At 38.4% G+C, this 16,999-nt stretch overlaps 1 protein-coding gene across 8 annotated transcripts in view; it reads left to right on the top strand.

The window, feature by feature from the left end:
- TYRP1 (tyrosinase related protein 1) overlaps window positions 1-6,117 on the top strand; it is a 135,416-nt gene extending 129,299 nt beyond the window's left edge. For all 8 annotated transcript variants that reach the window (XM_086867420.1, XM_086867417.1, XM_023943606.2 and 5 more), the window contains 5 exons: window positions 941-1,145; window positions 2,012-2,179; window positions 3,553-3,732; window positions 5,122-5,268; window positions 5,807-6,117. In XM_086867420.1, the coding sequence (XP_086723546.1) occupies window positions 941-1,145; window positions 2,012-2,179; window positions 3,553-3,732; window positions 5,122-5,268; window positions 5,807-6,012 (906 nt within the window). In that variant the 3' untranslated portion in view covers window positions 6,013-6,117. The remainder of the gene's footprint in view (window positions 1-940; window positions 1,146-2,011; window positions 2,180-3,552; window positions 3,733-5,121; window positions 5,269-5,806) is intronic.
- Window positions 6,118-16,999: the final 10,882 nt, after the last annotated feature.

The raw sequence follows: 16,999 nt of genomic DNA, 5'->3' as shown, positions 1-16,999 counted from the left end.
GCCATTATTCTTTGAATAACATTAACCAAAGCATCAGAAATTCTGAAGAAAGTGATAACAGAGATGGCTTATGAATTCAGAATCACATTTAATTTGTGCAACCGGTTAGAGAAACTAGTGTTTTACTACATCCTGTTCCATAAATCAATGGTTCTCTTTTTTCCCTTCTCTTATGTGGATCTATTAATAAAATGGGTATAGTATTTTATGGACCATCATCCTTAAAAAACAAGAATTAAGTTTTCAAGGTCAGGACTAAATAGTGTCTGAAATCACTTCAGTGTTTCCACTAGCTTTAATTGCTTTACGTCAGGCTGAGGCACACACTCCCTTCCAAGACACACATTTGTCATCCGTGGCATTTCTCTTTGTGGAAGCCCAGAGAAGTTCTCTCTGTCTGTGATTTAATATATATTCCTATTTATGTCAGTAGACTTGATCATTAGTCAAAGTAATTTTGCCTCCCTAACTCTAGTACAGTTCAGCTCCAGTCCATACCAGAACTAAACTATGACAACTGGAAAAGCTGGTATCCCTATTCTTTATATTTCCTTCAGTTCCACAGTTCATCTAGTTATTATGTGCACTACAAACACTGTTCTGGCTTACAGGCCATTAAAAATCTTTGGAAAATGGGGTCTCAGTGTTAAGTTTCTTATCGCTCACAATATGGTTTCATGGAAGAGATACTGTCTTAATAGTGGGGGAGATGCATAATTCAGTCCAGCAGTACAGCTATCTGCTCTGTTGAATGAAGGTATCAATGTTAAAAGCTACCAAAAAGCTTCTACATGATTTTTCCATAGAGTTCTCCTCTTCTACAAGGAAAGATTCTGACTTTTACTAGGATGTATTTAGCTGTTTTTTAGCACTCTTCTAGCAGTAAATGTTGTAGCTGTCTGTGTTACACACATTGTAACACTATATTTATGTGGTTTAGAACATGCTACAGGACCCCACTTTTGGACTGCCCTACTGGAATTTTGCAACAGGACAAAATACGTGTGATATCTGCTCAGATGACTTGATGGGAGCTAGAAGCAATTTCGATGTCTCTCTTATAAGCCAGAATTCAATCTTCTCTCAGTGGCGAGTGCTATGTGAAAATGTAGAAGATTATGAAACCTTGGGAACCATCTGTAACAGTAAGTATGAATGATGAAAGATACCTAGAGAGAAAAGTCTGATAATAATAAAAAATATAATACTTTACATTGTAGTGGCTTTTTTCAGCCAAAAGATTTTAAAGTGGTTTTTGAATATTCTTGACCCATGTTTCATCAGATTGTTGAGATAATACATACTATAATGAGCTTGTACCAGAAGAAAGATTAAATGCTTTGCCTTCCCTTCGTATGCAGTACCAATTCATCTCTTGCACCATAAATAATTAAATCTGGCAGTGTTATTTCTTAACTGAAGCTTAACTTTTCGTCTGACTACTCCACTTATCACCTTCATGCCATTCTGCTCCTAAAATAAGAATATCCAACAATCCCCACAGTAACTATGTGGACCATGTTTTGAATGTGAGTCACACCAGATTCTAACATACCTACCCAAATTAAAATAATTTTTAAAATACCAGTAAGGTTTCTTATATATTCATATAAGCATTGTCATTGAAATAGGGGGAAAAATAGGAACCCCCTCCAATATTGGGCTAGTCATTTACATAATCTTTTCCCCAGCTACTCTGTCAGGACATCCTCAATAATCTTGACCTAGGTCTCATCAGGAAATCACATTGAAAATCTGTAGAAAATTTTCCTAAATCACTTAGAGAAAACAAATTTCAGTAAGAAGCTTCTAGATGACATTTTACATCCTGGAACAGAATCCAGAACACAGGGCCCCATGAAGATTCTTTGCCCAATATAAGAAACAGACCAGTTCATTCAGTGTAAATGTCTTTTGTGAGAGATATTTTCTCCACAGTTCAGTCACAAGAGCAATTCATTCTGTGGCCTACTGTTCTGCACCTTGTTGTCTTTCTTCTCTCTGTTTCCAGGTACTGAGGGTGGTCCCATACGAAGAAATCCTGCTGGAAATGTAGCACGACCTATGGTACAGCGTCTCCCAGAGCCTGAGGATGTTGCTCAGTGTTTGGAAGTTGGCGTATTTGACACTCCTCCTTTCTATTCAAATTCAACAGACAGTTTCCGTAACACAGTAGAAGGTAAATATGGCAAATAAAAATACCTGGAACAGCTCCAGACAAACCAGGGAGCAGACTTGCCACTTTTTCCTGTTGGAAATAAGAGTTTTGAGACAGGCTATTGGACAAGTAGAACACATTGTTCTTAGCATTAAGTATTAGTTGAGTATTAAGTGGAAATAAGCTCTAGGTAAATTACTTCATAGCTATAGCTTATGTCTCTTAAAATGCACAAAACTCTCAAGAGTCTGCTGCTAATATACTAAGTAGAAACTAACTTCAGGTCCTTGATACGTAGTTAGTAAACTGCCTTTGTTGAAAACACAGTCCTTGTCTGTGGATTGATGCCACTGCATCCCTAAATGAAGCAAACAAGTGTTTCTAGCACTTATGCTTGTATCTGAAAAAAAGCAAAATAATTTGAAAGCTTTGGCAGTACTTAGTGCAATGGTATTGAAACAGTAATTGAGGTCTGGCTACAGGATTTACTGCTAGACATACTAGCCCTTCTCTCTGGAACATAAAAACTCTGTTCTTCTATAAGCGCTGCACATTTAAAACTGAAGTCTCTGACACTGACACCAGAACACACGCACGCACCCAACAAAGCCTAAAGACTTGATTTATAGTGCTCAAACAGCATCCTAAAAACTTCTTCATTACCTTAATAATCCAGAGCTTTTAAAAGAAAAAGACTAAAAAGTGACAGTTCAAATGGCTGCCTGGCAATACCTTGGTGTCCAAACATTGCTTTGGAAAATTAACTGTAGGTAACCCTCTCTGGAACAGCTGGCCAAAGCTTGAACACAGGACAAGTTTCCATGATGCTTCAGACCCTAACATCCAACTTGAGGCCTATGAGGTTTTGGGCATAAACAAAGCTACAGCCTATCTTCAGCGAAAAAACAAATAGTATCAGAGCATATGAAGCTTCCGATACGTGTTACCGGTATACATGGTAGTGATGTATAGAAACCTAACAGCTAGCTCATTAGAATAAATGGCAACACACACCTGCTTCAGTAAGCAGGTAGAAAAATCATGCAACTATTTTAGTATGGAGAAAGAGATGCAGGGCCCAAATATATACATCCATTTTCATGCTATGATGTTATTTTGGCCATTTTTGTGGTAGAACCCACCAGCTTTCCAGTCCACAATCGCAGCATTCTTTTATAAAGGCTAATTTAATCTGAAAATTATGTATTCCAGGAACATTTCTCAAATGTCAGTAGGTAGAGAATTAGCTACCCATTTGTTAAAAGCAAAGGAACATGACAACATGAAAGCCTTTTAGAGAAAAAACAAAACAAAAAAAAGTATTCATTTGAAACTGCAGCTTCCAAACAAAATCTTCACTGGTATTTTTTTTTCTTCTTTGTTTGCATATTCAGGGTACAGTGATCCTTCAGGAAAATATGATCCAGCAGTTCGAAGTCTTCATAACTTGGCTCATCTATTTTTGAATGGAACAGGAGGGCAAACTCATTTATCACCAAATGACCCCATTTTTGTCCTCCTGCACACATTTACAGATGCTCTTTTTGATGAGTGGCTGAGGCGGCATTCTGCAGGTAAGATGTTGTCATGGACAGAGGCAGGATGGGTGCTTGTCACTCTCTGTAATCACATCCTTCTTGTGCAAGATGCCCCTGAGTTTAGGAGAGAGAATTGGAATTTTAAGAGTTAGCATAGTTAACAAAGACAAAGTAGTAACAAGCAAGCTCTCTTCCTCACCCCACTGACATGGAATTACACATCACTCTCTGTGAAGGGACCTGGTCAGAGACAGCAGGCACAATTCAAGAAAGTGGTATGTGGGAATACACTGTCTCCATAGAGCAAGGACATTGTAACCCTGAAAGGACACTCCATTGTTGCGTGGCGTAAATAACTATTTTCTTCTTGTCAAAGGAAGAACAGAAGCCACGCACATTCATTTTTACCACCTTTGTGATATACTGCCAGCATTCAATAACCTTCTCCATATACTTCTAAGGGATAGTTACAATTTCTGCCCTTGTTTTTTTAATTTCAAAAACAACCCAGAAAAAGATAATGCAGGAGAAAGTGAAAAAGAGAGAGAAAGGAAGAACAGAAGGAAGGATTTGAAAGGAATTATTGAAAAAAAAACAAAAACAAAAACAAAAACAAAACAAAACAAAGGAAGGAGACTTACATCACTGGACTAGGGAGAGAATTCAGTCTAACTCTTATGCCTATGCATCATGCAGCAACTGTATTCCTCCGCACAATGCAGCAACAGTATTCTCTTAGGATAATCTATACTCCTCTTCCTTCTTCTACAGAAGACAGCTGTTTCTGCACAACTGAGACTTCTTTTTGCAGCTTCCACAATCTGCCTCATTAAATTTTCCCACATCAGCTCTCAGAGAGCCCCTTGTGTAAGAGCCCTTTGTGGTTCTTACATGATCTATCACAAGGTTTGGCATCATCTTAACACAAAGTATTTTCTTTCTTTTATGTTTTGAGTTTTGTTGTTGTTGTTGCTGGTTTGATTTGTTTCGGGGATTTTCTGTTCTGTTTTGTTTTTTATTTCAGCTTACTTCCTTTTGAGTTAGCATTATATTGCAAAAAAATTTCACTGAAATTTACATCAGCAGTCATCCTGTTCATCACTGCTACAATCAGGAAAGCAAGAACACAGAAAAAAGTCATTGTCATATTTCTCTTTTTCCAAGTGAGCAGAAATAAAAAGACTAACACGGGCAGAATTTTAAAAAAATTACTGCTAATTTCTATTCAAAACCAGAGGTAACATTAGTGGCCTTGGTTTTGGACAGCACAGAGACTTTGTACCTGTAACACTAGGAAACAAATCCTCTGGAGCAACTGAAAAAGAATTCTGGGATACTCAAAACCCTGAGCTGGAAAGAAAAAATGAAGTAGTGCAAATTATTTTTAATTTATTTACAGAAATGTGATTTAACTTTCAAATTTAGATATCTCAACATACCCACTGGAGAATGCCCCTATTGGACATAACCGACAGTACAACATGGTGCCTTTCTGGCCTCCCGTGACCAATAATGAAATGTTTGTTACTGCACCAGAAAACCTGGGATACAGCTATGAAGTCGAGTGGCCAGGTAAACTGTGTAGCCTAGATACTTCCTCTTCTCTTTTTTCCTTCGTATCTTTGTCTCTTGAAATTTATTCAAATTCCACCAACAACGTTTGCTGCCCTTGTAAGGGCCTTTTTCCGCTTTCCTGCTTTACTTTCCAGATGTTTGTTTGGGATTTGGTATAGCTATTGGTCAGAGATTGTTCCAGCATGAAGTTCCCAGTACCCACCCTAATTTTAGGAGAAGTTCTCATTTGGATCTTAACCTTGCAGAACATCCTTATTCCTATGTCGAATAGCTTCATTAACTCACTAGACAGAATGCAAATCAGAATGTATCAGAAACAAGGTGGCAGAAGAAAGGTCCAGAGCAGATTTTAGAGTGGAGCAAGACATATTAAATCTTTTCACATTTTTAAACAAGAATTATCAAACAAAATTTTAATTTCTTCTACTCCCCAATTCAGTGAATAAGTGCTGAGTTTCAGTCTGAATCTCTGGTATTTATCCATATATTTGACATTTGCTTTTAATATCTTTGCCTTTTGTTTTCCTTCTTTTAGGTCGGGCTCTCCGTGTCACAGAGATGATAACTATTGCAATAGTGACTGCATTGGTTCTTGTTGCAATTATCTTTGCTGCTGCTGCATGCATTGTACGTGTCAAGAAAAATAAGGATGAGTTGCATCAGCCTCTTCTTACTGACCAGTATCAGCACTACTCAGATGATTATGATGGCATACCAACACCAAGCCAGTCTGTTGTTTGAAGAGATGGCACTTTTTTTGCATCTGACTGAAACTGGGGATCTTTTTGCTTTATTTCATATATGGTGGTCATCCACCTGCTTTAAAATAAAGAGCATAAACTGTCAGCTGTCTCAATAAATTTCCTTCATGTTTCGCTTCCACTTTCATCACACCTAGGCATCAATAAATCACCTTTGCAATGATAACTCTATGTTGATTATAACAGAATCTTTCAAGGGTCACCTGCAAGCCTTTCCCACACATATTTCTGTAAAATCCAGCAAATATTGGCTAACTTGTCAATAGCCAATGTCATCTGACTTCCCAGAATTCTTTTATGAGGTGCTCTTGTGAAAAGACGAAGTCTAGAACAGAAAGAGAATATGAAATACAAGTAAACACCTTGTCTAGATTAGTAGAAAGTGTTTCAAAATAGTCATCATGCCAGACAGAGAGTGACAATGGAATTCTGAAAAGTATATTTGAAATATAACTTTATTCACAAAATATAGTTATGAACCAATTGCTGCTTTTAAGTGGATCTGTGAAAAGAGATTCATCATCAAAGCCCCACCAGTATTTGGACACTTCAAACAGGTGTTCAAACACAGCTGCCTGGAAGTGCATACAGTTGAAAGGACAGCTGGAAGCAGCCTTTGCTTAATTTTTATTTCTATTTTTGACATTCTGGCTCCCTTCCTCTCTCCCACAATCACCATTCAGAGCATTCTCCCGAGCAATGAGAGACTTCGCTTCAGTTGTCTCATGCTGGGATTTAAGCACACTCATACTTTGAGAGAAGGCTCTAGGCATTAGGCTGTAGAAGGGACTTGGAAAAATAGCCTTAAGCAGTGGCTGTTGAATTAATTCAACATAAGCCAACAGGAGAGCAACAAACTGACACCAGCCTTTACAGCCCGAGGTAGGGCTTGAGGAATCTAACTTCTAGCCTCACCTCCTCTCTCTCATCCTAACTAGGTACCAATAAATCATCAGATTGTCTTCCTGTGATGTGTTATTGAATCTAATTTAGCAGTCATTAGCTGAAAACAGGGCTGTTCTGGTTTCAGGCAATCGAGTCCCACACGATGCACTCAACTTTAACTGAATATAGCATCAAGATTACCTTTGTCTCTCTTTCTGTCCAAGCCCAACTTCACAGAAAGGGCAAGTGACTTGGACTGAGCTCCTTCAGTTTGAGGCAGCCCTCTGAGATGATAAGTTACTAGGCAGAAGTAGGGGTCACATGCCTTGCTAACCTCAGGATTTCAGTGGGTACCAGCTGTGCTCACATGCACTCAGTTGCAAGGAGAAACGCTGAGAATGATGCAAACAGAAAGACAAGTACCCTTGGTTGGGCAAGCAGAAGATGGGTTAGCATCTCAACCCATTTTACCAAGCATGAGCTATGGAGAGTAACAAAAATATTTACACACGTAAGTGACAGTGAGAAAGAAAAATTTCACCTGTAGCACTCATGGCACAGTTAATTATAAACAGGAAATTTTTGTTGTGCTCTAGTTTTCAACTACAGTCTAGCCGATACAAGCAGTAGCTTGTGTTCCAACTTAAATGCCTTTTCCTGCCATTCTTTCTTGTACTGACTAGCAACTTAACAAGTCATCCACTTTACTTATTTCAATGGATTAAAGTAGGGTGATCCAACATACTTTGGATTGGGGTCAAGAGACCTGGATTTTATTCTTAGTTGTTACTGACCTGAGGAATGTTCTTAGCTTGCACATTTTTACCTCTGTGACTCATTTGACTCATTTATAATCTGAGGAAAAAATAGCATTTCCCTTCTAAAGTTCTTTTACTTCAATGGATAAAAAAAACAACATAAAGAAGTTTGACAGAAGAAGGAAAATGTCAAGGCAAAATCAGATTTTGAGTAGAGGACACTAGTCATTAAAGCTGTTCAGTCCTTAAAGTAAAAGCATACACTTTGGCATACACTGGCTTTGAGGAGGGCACAAGTCTTGAGGGTCAGAGATTGAAGACAACTGCCTGCTAGTTACAGCTGACACATCCAAACGAAAGAAGTAAAGTAAATTTTCATGACAGAGATAAAATAAAAGGGACAGCAAGCATGGGAATTAGAGAAGGAAGAAAAGTGGAGAACTGTATGCTTGACCCATTCTCGATAATAGTCTCGTTAAGTCCTTCCTTTGGTCACTATTTGCAGTACTTGAACTATGTCTGGGTGTGGAGAGGTTCCTGCCATTCACTGAAGCTGCCTGGTGCTTGTTCCTGAACAAATATTAGGGGCAAAATATAGCTTAGACTTAAATTTGACATGGCAAGCATACAAAAAAATTAAGAAAAATTAATAAAAGCCAGAAAGTTGATTGTGTCATAATTATAGCATTTAGCTTTTTATATGGAGACAAAAACAAGTGGTCACAGGGGAAATATGAGAAAAAAATACAGAGAAGTCCTAAGTGCAGCAGTTATGAAGCACATGATATAATTTCCCCCCATATCTTTTCCTCCCTGTTCTTCTCTTGAGGGTTTGTACATATAAGCATTTCATAAAGCAACTGCAAAGTATCCCTGGAAATGCTATCCCTGGAAATGATGAGAGCACAGAGCTAACTTCCTGGTGAACTGACGGCCATGACAAAAGGAACTGCGACATAAACAGCAAAAAGTTGGCACCATTAAGGAAAAAGTGAAAGGAGCCCTAGATTTGGATACAAGTATAGTTCTTTAAAGATTTGTCCTGCAAGAACTCTCACACAAATTAGAATTGTAACATTTATGTAAAATTTGGAGATTACTGAATAAGTATTGATAATGATGCTAAGAGGAACAAAACCCAGGGATGCAATTGCTGGTAGATCCTCTTTCCACAAATAATTATTGGCCTTATTATATTCTATATTCTTATTATATTCTATACTGCAGGGAGTGTATCACAAACAAAAGCACAGATACCAACCAAACACACAAAGAATTTAGGCCCCTTAGGCATCCCCTACAACTGGGAATATTAATGAGTTTTATGTGAATTTGCCTCCTTAGCTCCCTAAGTTTGGTTTCAAAAACTTATTTCTCTCACAGAAAACCAAATTAGTAGACAGAAACTAATGAATTTAAATAGTGAAATAGTAATTCAAGCAGCATTAAATTGAGAGGTTTTGAGAATATTCGAGACAGAAAAGGAACTAAGGTCGACAATTTTAGAAATGAAAAGAAGGCTGCCAAGGCTGCATTTGACCTTGGAAAGGAAACAGTGAAAACATTAACCATGTAAATTAAAATGCAATGAATGCAGAGTCAAGATGAGCACGATACAGATACATTTTCTTATGTCAATGATATTCTATCTCTGTTTTTGTAAGATGAACTATGCTTCTCGAACAGAAAGATGTAAAAGCTAATGGAATGATAGACAGAAAGTGCCTAACAAGACAGGCACTAAACAATACATCTGCATCAAGACAGCAGGCAGTTTTCATCCAAGAGACTAAAAATTACTTATGAAACTGTAAGCCCATCTGTGAGGTGTCTGAATAATTTTATCAGGTCACATGACATTTTGTGCAATTAGGAGTATAAATATTTTGTGGGAGATGGAAAGGAAAAATGTTCTGTGCAATAACAAATTCATTAAATTAGACTCAATAGCAGACAGTCTTCAAAACAAACCATGGAAACACAATTTGGATCTAACATGACAGATTTATCACAGTTAGACCATGCTAGCCAGCTTAATACCTTTCTTTGATAAGATAAATGGAAGATTTTATTTAGGAATTATATTGACTCTGAGGGCTTCATAAAATGCCATGTGCTTAAGCCTGAAAAGATAGCAATTAAAAGAGGAAATATGTAGACTGGGAAGAGAATTAGTGAGAGAAGAGGTAGCTATACATTACTGAAAGATGTACCAGGGCTACAGGGCTGGCTCCTGTAGCAGAATTATGAGGATTGAATCAGACTTATTTAGTTCTTTCAAGAGAGATTCGATGCACAAAAATGCACTAAGTGGTTGGTCATCCCCCTCAGGACAGTACTGGAAGAGAACATACAGAGGCACAATCCTGCATAAATAGATGGTGAAATTGAAATTTGAAGAAAGGTGAGAGGGAGCAAAACAGCACAGCAATGCTTCTCTTTCTTTTTTTCTCTTCTCTTTCCAAAGACTCCAGAAAGAAGAATTTCTATTCCCACATCCAAACTTTTCCAGTAAGGAGTGGAAGTACTGCAAACAGGCCTGCAACAGCAAACCTAATGCCACCAAAGTGATACTCAAGCGAAAACAGCCAAGGCAGTTGGCCCTAAAGGTATGGCGTTGTTCATTCAGTAAATATACTGTATACCCTGGAAGTTTAAAAGATTCTGTGAGTTGGCTGCCCACTATAAAGACAACATCTGGGGAACAAAATTTCCTTAAGCATTTGTATTTCTACATGAAAGAAAGGATTTTCAAAGGCAGATTAAAGAATTTAGTGCAAGCTTCTATGTGATCAGGCTATCCAGTTAACCTCCTCTTCATAGTGGGTAGTTAAATCATAACTTTTGTAAACATTTGCTCTGGGCACAAAGCTGAATTCTTTTTGTAACTCAAAAGAAACCTGTCTAACTCCAGAAGCCTCACCTCATCTATGTGTGGGAGTATTTTGCAAAGCTAAATAATGGCTTTATTGACAGGGAATTAGAACAACTCCCAAAACAAGATTTATTGCAAAAGAGTATTCTGATTGCCACTTTAATATTTTTAGTGTTCAAAACATGCCTACCAGCTAAATATTTGACTATCAAAAGAGTAATATGGCAAGGGAGCCTGAGTAAAACAGAGATGTTTAGATTCAAAACGCTAATTTGAAACAAAATTTATGGATCTCCTCTACAGAAACTAAATTTTAACTCGCTGTCTCGTTTAACCTCCAGTTCAGAATGAAAATGCTGGCTTTAGCAGTTGCTTTGTCCGGGTAAAGTAAAAGGAAAATCACATTCATAATTTTTCCTTCTTGGTGCCCACTGGAGAGATTTAAATTAGCAAAATTTCAACAAAGATAAACCTTGGATTGATTTCTGTGTAGATTATTAAACACAGAGCATACTGTGCATTGTTTTGTGTCATCCTCTCAAACCCACCCTTAATACCCAGAGTATGCTTAGGTAAGGCATTTCCAATTCCAATTATGTGCATTTCTCTTCCCTCTTCACCCCTCAACTGCTGGGGGCAAAGGACAGCATCTAAAAAGTAATTTTACAGTATGTTAAGTTTTCATAGGCCCATAGAAAATGACTTCAGGACCTTTGGCAATCAGCCAAGAATAGATTTAGATTTTATAATTCATAAGATCTCTGCAAGAAATAAGACTGGTATCTTGCTAAGACCATGCCCCTGCTCAGTACAAGAGGGACCCATGGCTCTTGCTTCAAACTAAAAAACTCTGCAAAGGAAGACAGAAACAATACTGTAGAATTTACCAACCTTAATTTGAGGCTGACCTGGGGATAGGATGACTGCCTAAGAGAATTTTTAAGTTGACCATTCAACCTGTCTGTTTACCACTGATGTTAAGTTTTATTTTGTTTCAGTTCAGGAAGTTTCAGGGAAAACTACTGATATAGATAAAAGGCCTTATGTTGAAGAGAATTTCTCCAAATAAAAAAACCTCGAGGGAAAAGAGAGAAGATTGATAAAGTGTTTGTATAAAATCTTAAAATTGTGTTGTAGCCGAAATGGACTCAGAGTATTAAATGTGTAGTCTGCAGGAAGAACAATATTTCTCTCTAGAACAGATAATATACTAAAATAAAAAAAACAAACCCCAAAACCAAACCAAAAAAACACGAACTCTAAACCAAAAAAACATCCAAACAATAATATCCGAGGCCTCCAAGTAGAATTTTATGTTCTTGCACCACCTTACACGAATCATTGTATAGGAACACTTCTCAGGATGAGCAGCATAGTTAAAGACAAAGAATGAAATAAAATTAAATAGCATTGACTTATTTAACAATCTCTATAATCAAAGATGCTGGTTTCAGTTCGACTTTGAATAACACGCATCATCCCTACTTCTTATTTTTAACTTAAATGGGGGAAAAACATCACCCTTGCTAACAGCTACTAAGAGATCTCATTTAATAGGACCGTGAAGCATAAGTCTTGTTCAAAACAAGACGAATTTTACTTACACCAGGGCTCCAAGCACTCAGGCAGCGAAACGCCGCCAGGCTGCTGGTGCGGGGAGCGCAGAGCGCAGGGCGCGCTGCTGGGTACAAGGGAGCGCTCCGCCCAGCAAGCCAGCTCGTCCTCTGCCAAGGAACAAACACACAACTCAACAGCCACTTCAGGTTCCAAGCACAGTTTTATGGAGTGCTAGTTTAATTTGTGCCCTTCATCGTCCCACTCCAAGAGAAATCTGTCTTCTTTTTCCATTAGGAAAATGAAAAAGATTTGCGCAGTCACTATTTAAGGAACGTAAGCTTAACAAAAAGAAGTTGTACCCAAATGTCTCATATCTGTAACTGCATTACTGGTTCACAACTGCAAGTAAAAGCTGCCCCACTCAGGAATGCAATTATTACTGTTATTGTAATTATTATTAATTATAATAATTATTTTTTTACTGGGGCAGAGAAGTGATTGTGTCATTTTTTTAATCCCTGCATCTTGAGTGATAAAAAAATGGTGGCCCACTAAATACTGACACAATTTTATATTGTCAATTTATTATATGAATTTTTTATTTTAATACTTCTGATTTTTTTCTTGGAAGACAAATCAGCACCTGAAGCAGCAGGTCCTTCAAGGAGAGCATCATCTCTTCAAGTGAATAAGAAGTGTCCCCATTTGAGTAACTTTTTCAGATGTTCTGTCATCAGTCTCAGGCTTATTATAATTATCTTTGGTGACTCTTTAAAGTGTCTTTTCTAGAAGTGGAGACCTCGGGTCAGAGAAAAGAGTTCTTCATACTTCAGCTTCCCACACACAGGAAAGAAATATTCTGTTCAAAATTACCCCAAAACTATTTCTGACTCAAGGAAAACAGTCATAAATGATAATTATGGCTCTTATCCTTCAGGTGTTAGTGAAGTGACAGGAAAAATAAGTCTATTCTCTTAGCTGTGGAAGATAAGATAAGGCAAAATGACAGACAATGAAGGATAATGACATGAAAAGCAGAGTTCAAACATTGTTCTTCGTAATCAACCAGTAGTGGGTATCTAGAATGAATTCTGTGAATATTAACATCTCAGGGTCATGTCCTGTATCATCCTCACGGGTTCCATTTTCTGATTCTACAATTCTACATCCCATGGAGAAGGAGCCATAACTTTGGCATTTGCTTGAGCCGTGTAAGGGGAGCTTCCTAGGCCTGACTGGTTGGTGGCCAGTGAGTGGTTCACCTGCTTTTACTGTTTTTGGGATTTTTCTTTAATGCTTAACTGCTTTTACTGAAAAGATCCCTCTTGTTCTGCCTCATCTCTCAGCCTTTATCCAGGTGCAGCTCAGCAGCACTGAGGCTAATAGGTCAGACAACAGGAACAGCAATGGTTTGCTTTTCAAACCTGTCCCCAGCCTGCACACTGGAAATCTGCAAAAAAAGTTACTGCTCATGTCAGTAACAGAGAGATGGACAGGTGAGGAGAGCTCCATAAACAATGGAGAGAGGAAGACAGTAATTACTGCCAGAGAAAAACTTCCTTCAGGCAGAAATTTATCTTTGTGCATGATGTCTGTTGACAATCTTTATCTTCAAAGGACTTGGGATAGCAGGCACCCCACCTTACTGAAAGCAGGCCCTCTGAATGTGGATGAACTTGACCTATTTGAGAGGAAATTTTGTCTTCTGAAAAAAACATTTTCATCCAAAGTTTTGACTTGAAAATTTCCATCCATAATACAATATTAAATGTTTTGCTGACCTATGAAAAAATACATATGGACAACAAAGAAAAAAAAAAAGGAAAAAAAAAAACCAAATAAAGTCTTTTAAGAATGCTTGAGGGGTAGGTAGCCAGAAAGAAAAATTATAGCTAAAACCTAAATGAGTATAGCTTGTTTTAATCAATATTGCATCTCGCCGGAGTTTATCTGTCTCTATCACTTGGGCCTGTGACAGGAATGGGTCACACCCCAGGAGCAGGATGACCCGAGGTGTGACTAGAGCACTTGCTCTACGGCTTTTTGGCTGTCAGTCTGCACTCTGAGGACACAAGGACGAGAGGGAGGTCTTTTGCATGGGATAATAGAGGATTTATTGCTCTGGGGAATCTTGGGGGCAAAAGACAGAAAATGGGAGCGTGCAACAGCTGAAATAGGGAGGTGGTTCAAAGGGAGGGTACAAAGCATCAGCTAATCAGAGATATCCTGGGGAGGGTAAAAGGCAGGGTTCACAAAATCATCATGCAGTGAGGGAGGTAGAGGGGGGAAAGTTGGGTCACATGGACTAATCAAGCGTCAAAGTTTAGGGGATTTCCAAAATGGAATTCCAAGCATGCGGTGGGCCTAAGACAGATTGACAGGAGACTCGGGGTAGATTGACAGCATGGGGTGGGAGGGTCTCATTTGGACCAAACCATCAACTTGAGTAATAACCAAACATACAAACATTAACAAGAAACACACTGCAACAAATCAAGTTTTTGGATTATGTTTTAAAAGGATGAATGAGTATTCCATTGTGGAAACACTTGCCTGTATTTAAACAGCTGTAGTTTTGGGGTTTTTTTCCTCTCTTGTATGGACCTTCCTATTTAAATAGCAGATAACAAATAATCTTATTTAGTGTTTCATATCCATGTGTTTTATGCAAAAAAAGTATGTGATTTGCCTTCCATTAAACTTCTCAAAAGACACAAATCCAAACTGAAAACCAGCCTCTTCTTATCACCCCTTTCTGCAGGCAGTAGCCTCTCCTACACCCCCAGGAGAAGGCAGGCAGGCAACACAACCTGTTTCATGTTCATGGATCCTCCAGGAGCTGGATGTAGCAGCCAGAGCGGCTATTTTGTCCAAGGCTGCTTTCAGGAACACAGGCCTTCTGAATCCTGCTGTACAGCCATTAACAAGCAGATGAACTTCAGCCCCTGTGCTCAGGCACTTCTGGGGACAGTTTCTGGTTTCGCACTCACCTTGTGTTGCTCTTCCAGACAGAGAAGAAAAATGTAGTAATTCTCAAATAACATTGTGTTGATGTTCCAGGTATGCAGAGTCTGAAGAGAAGAGGGACATTTTTATCATCTACAACCAGATGTTGGTGACATTGGAATTTCACTTCTAGCCACCTGGGGGATGCCCTGGTGATACTCCCCAAGAGATGAGCACATGATAGATGGTATGTGTTGACATGGCTCCTCCAGCATCTGGGTGAGAGAGACTGATACCAGTGTGAGATCCTGGCTGCAGCTTAGCTTCCTCCATAGGAACAAGGGTCTGGTAAGACATCTGTGACACCATAAAACTAGCCACTGCGGTATTACATTTTGTTCTGGATTTGCACTTAATTCATTGGAAGGGTCTACAGACCAAAGACTGTATTTTAAAAATAAAACAGAATTTCAGAGTAACACTTTGGGGCCTCAAAAGCCAAATATTTTCTTGACTATTTGTTTGACATCACCAAGTATTAAGTAAATAGATACTTCCCTAAAGATTTAGTATTTTAAAATCGCTTTATCATTGTATAAGGAATATGCCATTAGTGTCTAAGACAAAAGATTTTCATTATGTCTAAACATCACATAAAGCCAACCTGTATAACCTCCACATTTCTTTGCCCCAGGCTATTTATTGGCATCAACCGTGTGTCTGGACCTGGAAGAGCAGAGGGTAACTTCCATACAAAGGAAGAAAAATAATTTAAATTCCTAACTAGAATTAGAATTAGCTTAGAACTAGGGCTGACACATTCTTCACCTACGGCTAAGCATGGTGTCCTTCCATCTAAAATTAGTGCTCTCAGCCACCACTTCCCTAGACGCAGATTATCAGAGAAACAATCATAAGGGAAGATCAGCCATAGGAAAGGCTGGTGTCAGGAGATCCTTTAATAACTGCATTTAGGGCTATCTCGAAGACAGCACAAGTAGGTTTGAAATATCTCACTTTATTTAAGACCCTTAACCACCTGGAAAAAATTCAATCTGTTGTGGTATCATCTGGCTGCAATTAACCTGAGCCTGAACTCAAACCTGATCTTTAAGCTTAGTTGCTTCCTGAGGCTGCAATTTGCCTCTTCTCCTAAGGCAGGCAAAGTTTAGTTAGGATCAGGAAATATCAGGATAGGTGATTCAGGCCAGAGTCTCTCCTGTCATCAGAGACTGTTAATATTTTTACTTGCCTAACTAAAGCAAGCTATAGATTAACCTTTTCAATACAGTAGAAGGGCATTGACTGGAGTTGGAAAGTTGGGCTTCATAGGGGCTGCCCTGAAATTTAATATTCACAGTGCCTTCTGTTAATGACATAGCTTTAGGTCTAGGCCATGTAAAGCACCACCAGCTGAGGCAAAGCAGTGGGGATGATACCACACTGCCTGTGTGTGTAACTGCAGATTACTGCTGACAGTCTAAATCCAGCTGGATTTAAATGTAGCTATATCTGCTCAGAGGTATAGGGGTGGACACTGGTAAGGGACTCCAGGAAATGAGGATTACTGGCTTGAGCTGTACTAGAGACTTAATGCAGACTTCAGTAATTTGTGCTCTGTATTATAACTGGTTTCGAAGTCTTCATCCATGTTTTACCTCATTTTATAGAAAATCAATGGGTTAATTTAATGATAGTATTAGGATTAATACTTGTTCTGGTAGGGAAGAAAAGCAGCAAGAATTACCTTTTTGCAGACAAAAGTTTTCAAGATTACATGTGTGTTTTGTAGAGAGTTATGTGCTAGGACACAGGAAGTGTGAGGAACTCATTTGCTAATATGAATTAAGGTTGACTGTCCAAAGAGAAAATATTAAATCAGTATGAAAATAAATAAATCAAATTATAAAATTAATAGTTTACTATGAGATTAGGTTTCAAACCAT

Source organism: Cyanistes caeruleus, chromosome Z, assembly GCF_971803275.1.
Source record: "Cyanistes caeruleus chromosome Z, bCyaCae1.hap1.1, whole genome shotgun sequence".
NCBI lineage: Eukaryota > Metazoa > Chordata > Aves > Passeriformes > Paridae > Cyanistes > Cyanistes caeruleus.
The sequence above is the reverse complement of the archived record's forward strand: the minus strand, read 5'-3'. Positions and strand labels throughout refer to the sequence as shown.